Consider the following 6,872-nt stretch of genomic DNA (forward strand, 5'->3'; position numbering starts at 1 on the left):
CAACAAGGAGCCAATGTGGAGAAGCTAAAATTTGAGAAATGTAAGATCTATTAGTCTGGCTTTCTCCAACAGTCCAAAAACATGACTATTAGATTAACTGGTCGCTCTAAATATGCCTTAAGTATGAGTGTGTGCATATGTGAAAAAATTCTGAGGTACTAACAGTTAGTGGATCCAGTTAGTGGATCTGAGGGTCTGAGTTGATGTGTAAGGCTTGAACAGGTCAGGGGTGCAATTAGAAACATCTCCTTGCAAAGCCGTAAAGGTTAAGGATGAACTCTGAAATTAACTGGTAGCCACTACAGACACATTCAGACAGAAGTGATACATGTCCTGTTGGTTCTAGTAAAGAGTGTTGTTGACCTCCAATCAAGGTCTTTTGTGTTAATAAAGGCAAAACGCCTAATGCAAAATCTAAACAAGGTGAAATAAATGTATAGATGATCATATCTTGTTTATGTTTTGACACTACTCTTCTTAATTTTGAAATATTTCTGAAGTAAAAGGAACAGTTGATTGTGTGATTGCTTAGATGCATGAACTGATCAAACACAACATCGAAGTTCCTTCAACTAGACTTGACAGAGGAATTTGTTGTCTGGTTTGAGAAGTCATGCTGTAAGGAGCAAAACTATGTTCTGGTCAACAATGACACCAAGGTTCTGCAGATTACTGTACGTCAAGATAATGCCATACAGAGTAGGTGACTGGCTTACAGTTTGTTTTGCAGAAGTGATTGAACATCCGTAGTCAACTGAGAAAATTACACTGTCTGTTGAAGGTGATAGAAATCATTGAATGGAGTGGGTCACATCTGAAAGAGAAGATAGTGAGGTCATGAAAAAGTTCTAGTTGCAATCTAAGGATACTGAAAACTCCTACCAACAGCCACAATAAAAGGTGTTTTATAGTTGGAGAATTAAAGAAAAAGCACCAGTTCAGCAGTTCATCAGCAGCTTCAACAGATAAACAGTAGTGGGGACATCTAACACAGTGACACAGTTCGACTATCTTTAAGCAGCCTGGAACATCAGAGTGACAAGTTACGAGATTTAACAGCTGTGTCTTAAATTCAAAAATAAAAGAATTGAAGCAGCCTGGACTCATCGCTGAAGGTTAGCTCGCTCACTCAGTTTGTGGTGTCAGAACCTGAGCCCATAGAATCCGAATAAAAATGGAAGAACATCTGGCACTAACCTAACAACAGACTGACAGCATTTTTTCATTTAAAAAATACCAGCTGTTTCTTTTTCATTCTGTATAAATGTGGAGATAATCCAAATGCTGTGCTGATGTTAGCATTTCAAACAGTTAAAACAGGCTAAAGGCTTTTATAGTTAAAAGTAGCTACCAACTTTCTGCTGCTAAGAACATAGTTTACATGTTTAAATGTGTTTATAACCACATCTTCCTGACAACAGCTTCATCTGGAATTATTATTATTATTAAACTTACCCACGGTCACAGTCTGACCCAACAAATTAACTTCCTCTGTCCGTCTCCATGCCAACATGCGCAGCTTCTTCTTTTAGCTGTTGTGTATGGTTGGATTTATAAGTTTCTCCTTTTTAAATCCAATAAAATCCAGAAAGAAGGGGCAGTGATAGTAAGTGCTTCCAACAAGACTCTGGATGTTCACAAATCTGTGTCTTCGTCTGATTAAAGAGTCCTGGGGTCGCACAGCTGCTGCCCTTTCACCCTATAAATACCGGTCCCTCATCTCCCTGTATGGCCGAAGTCCATTTCTTTTCTAGTGTTCAGATGCTTAAAAACTGCTAAAAGAAGATAAACGATACATTGCTACTGGCTTACTCTTCGACACTGCTCCTCATGTAGCTGGCACCTTCACATGCATGATGGCGAGATCACTGTACCCATGGCTGTTGGCTTCTGCTTGCACGGGTTGAATTTACATGTAAGGATCTTTATTACAATAATGTTACGTGTTTCTTTTTGACAATTTGATTCCATAGGTGGAGAGCAGAAGGCTACAACAGCTCGTTCTTGCCAACAGCCATTATGCCCTTCAACAGACAATAATACCTGGATAGGGCTATACCATTCACTCATTCATTCATCTCTACATATCATTATATACTGTACTATATGTAGATAAATGATTAATCTGTCCTCCTTGCACAGCTTGTGTTAGTAATGTTTCCATGTTGTACATACTAGCCTTAGAGGAAGTCCATGTCCTTATTGAAATCAAACTACAAAGTTTGAAGTTTGGCCCCACAAGCCCTACATTGTTGTGAAGGTTGGGGTTGCACAGATAGAGAAAATCGTGGGTCAGATCATAAGTAGAGCAGAAAAACTATTTAAGAAAATACAGTGAGGAGAGATCTTGTTTTCCTAGTGAACAAGGAGACAAAACTGCATAGACATATTGGTGAAAAAAAAACACTTAATTTTTCCTTCTGTTCTGAGTAGACATAGTATAAAACAGCATTATTGTATTATGCATGCATTATTGCCCTCTGTGAGGCAGTAATGAAAACTGGTTATCTCTGAGTTAACATGGTTTCTCAACAGAGCAAAAAATAGCATGATTAGCATCTTACACTAGTCAGCAAAGTCCCAGCGGCTGGTGCACAGTTTAATTGAAAAATACCAATCCCAAAGAGAAATTGGACGAGGAAGAGTTATATCAAAATCGATGTTAGAGGTCTTATGCCTCGTTAGAGCCAATACTTGCTTTGGATTTTCATTCATTAGTAATGTAAGAGTTTTAAAGGGCGACTGCAGACTGGCTCAATTAGCAGTTAATTGCCTGCTCAATTAGAGAGCTGCCCTCAGTTGGTTAAGAAGATGCTGAACGGAGACCGAGCAGGAGAACAAACGTGGATGACCATAATGAACAAAGAATGGACTTTGTCAATATCTTTTAAATCATGGTTTCTTTACCCTGGTTCTCAGGGCCCAGTGTCCTACATGTTGTAGGTGTTTCCTTGCTGCCACACACCTGACTTATATAAATGGATAATTTAACAGGCTTCTGCAGCACGAGATGGAAGTAATGTAATCATTGTAATCATGTGTGCTGAAACATGAAAGACTGTTTTACTAAACTGCGTTATTTCTTCTTTTAACGGTCAAATATTTCGTTAGCATGCAGTCTCAATCACCATGTTTAGATCTAAACAGATCTGAAGGAACTTCAAATGTGGTGGTCACAAGTCCTGGTAACCAGTTAAATAAGCCTTTTTAATATGGATATGCTTATACATGCTAAAAGTTCATAAAACTAAGGAGAATCTGATTTATTTGTTTAAAACAATATTTATGGACAAAGTTCTCAATAATGTTCAGAACTGTAGGTTGTTAATTCATGTAAATGTAGTATCAACCTGCGGCACCTTTGTAAGTTTGATCAAACCGAGGGAATGGGAGGGGCTCTGTAGATGATAGAGGAGGAACAACTTGAGTAGGGTTCATTGTGGCGTTTGGCAGCTAGGAATCAGTAGCCACAGAGCTACACTTCTGACTGTAACACAGTTTATTGGGAGAAAAGGTTTTTAGTAACTTCTTTTGTTTTTCCTCTTTTTACAAGGTAGTACAGAAGGATGTAATTATTTTCTAACTAAACACGCACAAGTAAAGGTGAGACAATCTAAGCACCCACTTCTACATTTACTGTAATCAGTCTCCAAATTCAACGTTCAGATCTGGGCATACACTATGGGTTAAAAAGTTTCAGATACCGTTCTGACTTAATGGGTCTCTTTATTTTCATGACTATTTATTCTCACAAAAGGCACCAAAACTGTGAATGAAAACACCTGGAATTACATAGTAAACAAAAAGTGTGAAATAAATCTAAACATTCTTCATAATAGCCACCCTTTGCTCTGATGACTGCTTTGCTCTCTTGGCGTTCTCTCCAAGAGCTTCATGAGGTGGTCACCTGAAATGGTTTTCCAAAGAGTCTTGAAAGAACTTCCCAGAGGTTCATTGAGAGACGACCAAAGGTTAATATTTCAGTCATCACAGCAAAGGGCGGCTACTTTAAGAAATCTAAAATAAAAAACATGTTTAAATTTTTTTCCAATTTTTTGTTTGCTACATAATTACATATGTGTTCATTCACAGTTTTGATGCCTTCAGTGAGAATCTATGTACAATGTAAATAAATATAAGAAAACCGGTAAATGAGAAAGGGGTTCTAAAAGTTTGGACCAGTAGTGTATGTCACACCCAAGTTGATCGCTAACTTTTGAGATGCTAACTAGTTGTAGCAAGAGCTCCCAAATCTCACGACATTTTGCATGTCAGACATATTTTATGTTTATCTCAGGGCTTCTTCAAGACCATTGACTTTCACAATTGGAATTGCAAGTTTAGAGGGCATTGTTGCCTTTATTACTGGAAACTTGTAAAATCCAACCTCCAAATAGAATGCACCATTAGTTATGGTTATAGTTTTAGTTAAGGCATCAAAGTAAATATTTTGGCAGATGCGTGAACCAGACAATGCAGGTTCATGAGAATAGCTGTTAAATACTTTTTGGAGTCCGAACTGCAATCAGACAACAGAAAACAATGTGAATGCTTGTTTCAAGAAAATACTGAGACAGAGGCAAGATTTGCAATGATCCACATTTTTCTTACATAAACTAATTAAATTTGAGCGTGTCTGACTGGATTGGACTGCTATAAATGTAACTAAATTTGGATCATTTAGGATTTTATATGACAGCAAATGAATTGGACCTGTTTGTAAAGTGTATTGAAATGACATCTGTTGTTATTTGGAGTTGAATACATAAACTGAACCACCTCAACTGGCTCCTCTCGATGTGGAGGAGCAGCGGCTCTACTCCGAGCTCCTCACCCTATCTCTAAGGGAGTGCCCGGCCACCCTACGGAGGAAGCTCATTTCAGCTGCTTGTATCCAGGATCTCGTTCTTTCGGTCATGACCCAAAGTTCATGGCCATAGGTGAGGGTAGGAACGTAGACCGACCGGTAAATTGAGAGCTTTGCTTTTTGGCTCAGCTCTCTCTTCACCACAACGGACCGGTACAGCGCCCCCATTACTGTGGCAGCCGCACCGATCCGTCTGTCGATCTCCCGCTCCATTCTTCCCTCACTCGTGAACAAGACCCCGAGATACTTGAACTCCTCCACTTGAGGCTCGGGCATCTATACCTCCTTCTATGCCTCCTGGATGCCTTCCTCGGGAGGTGTTCCAGGCACGTCCCACCGGGAGGAGGCCCAGGGGACGGGCCAGGACACGCTGGAGGTACTATGTCTCTCGGCTGGCCTGGGAACGCCTTGGGCTCCCCCCGGAGGAACTGGAGGAGGTGTCTGGAGAGAGGGACGTCTGGGCGTCTCTGCTGAGTCTGCTGCCCCCGCGACCCGGTCCCGGATAAGCGGAAGACGACGAGTACGAGTACGAGTACATAAACTGAAATTAATTGTGCAGTTACATATACAATGAAAACCTGGGCTGAATCTAAATTTCTATTGACTGATCACTTAAACATCTCTTGTTTAGAAAACACAGCTTTAACACCTGAACATTATTGCCACCATTGGGACTGGAGTGTGAGGACAGTAATAAGATGCTGGATGGGGAGGCTGGAAAAGCTGCAGAAAGAAAATATCTGTATGTAGTTTTGTTCATGATATGGGCCCATTAGCACGACACAGTCAGACAGTCCTGTTTCTTTAAATCGTTATTGTACAAAACTTTAACCATTCAAACTGAAAAATCCTCTGTAGTTTCATGTTAATTCCAGCATTGAAAGATATATAGGATAGAAAATCGGCCTACCAAAACACGATGCGTTGTAACAATGTTTAAAACAGTTAGATAAATATTGGGCTCTTTTAAATGGAGCCATGAGCGACTACAACGTTTTACTCTGAACCGGGTCAGGAAAAAAAAAACAGGAGGCACAGCAGCTCATTCACAGAGCATCTGAAGATCTAAAGATACTTCTCCCCACACCCACAACACACACACAACGTACAACCAATTTGATATGTACTAATTATACAGTCGGCGCATTCAGTTGAAATAAATGTCTTTCACATGATCGTGTAACTGCAGTCTAACGTAGAGCAGGTTTGAACTCTGCATTCATTAACCGATTTGAACTTTGTTCAATTAATGGATTGTTTGGTCTATAAAATATGCAACGCAGCTCTAACCGAACCAGCTACATTGATTGAGATTTGCTAAACAATTAAAGTGATCACCATGAGTGAAACAGCTTTACAGTAAACTTTTTTATTTTAAAAATAGTAAAAAAAAAGAAGATTCTCCAAGATCTGTATTAATTAAGTGCCAAGCCCAAGCCTCCAGTAAGTAATTATCCAATATAACCGTCCACATACCTTCAAAATCAGATAAGATCCCTGCGAGGTGGTCGTTGACTGGAAGGTCCGACATCCTGTTTTGATTGCAGAGAGCCTCTTTACTGCGCTCCAAGTCAGCGAAGAACCAAATGAACGCCGAGGAAAACTTTGTGGGGTTTTACCCTTTGTGAAATAACTCGAACTGGTCTGATAATGTTCTCTAGCAGATTCCTTCCCTCCAGTTCGGATCCTGCTGTCTGTCGGACTGCTGGACCGTCGGAGCCCCTGCGTGGCTGTGGGCCCATCCCGCTGCTTGTTCCCCGGCACAGGCTGCAGCCGCGAGGGACAAGGGGGGCGAGAAGAGTGGGCGGATCCGCAAGCAACACCTGGAATAAAACCTTCAGCGAGAATCCCTCCATCCCCCACCGCCCCAACCCTTCTGATGCACGTCAGAAACACCCTGCAGTTTGCACAAGCCGACAAAGCCTCCCTTTACTATCCACGCTTCTGAGTTAGGGTCAAACAGGGAAAGAACAGGCTTTCACTTCTACAAGGTGTGTATAGTGGT

General features: G+C 40.7%; 1 protein-coding gene across 2 annotated transcripts in view; it reads right to left on the reverse strand.

Moving 5' to 3' along the window:
* Nucleotides 1-6,628, reverse strand: part of LOC124864967 (neuronal-specific septin-3-like) — a 108,736-nt gene extending 102,108 nt beyond the window's left edge. Inside the window, exon 1 of one of the 2 annotated variants that reach the window (XM_047359913.1) lies at nt 6,344-6,625. In XM_047359913.1, coding sequence (XP_047215869.1) covers nt 6,344-6,398 — 55 coding nt within the window. In that variant the 5' untranslated portion in view covers nt 6,399-6,625. Of the gene's footprint in view, nt 1-6,343 lie in introns of both variants that reach the window. The other variant, XM_047359915.1, reaches the window with a different exon arrangement.
* Nucleotides 6,629-6,872: the final 244 nt, after the last annotated feature.

The sequence above is a fragment of the Girardinichthys multiradiatus genome, chromosome Y, assembly GCF_021462225.1.
Source record: "Girardinichthys multiradiatus isolate DD_20200921_A chromosome Y, DD_fGirMul_XY1, whole genome shotgun sequence".
Lineage (NCBI taxonomy): Eukaryota > Metazoa > Chordata > Actinopteri > Cyprinodontiformes > Goodeidae > Girardinichthys > Girardinichthys multiradiatus.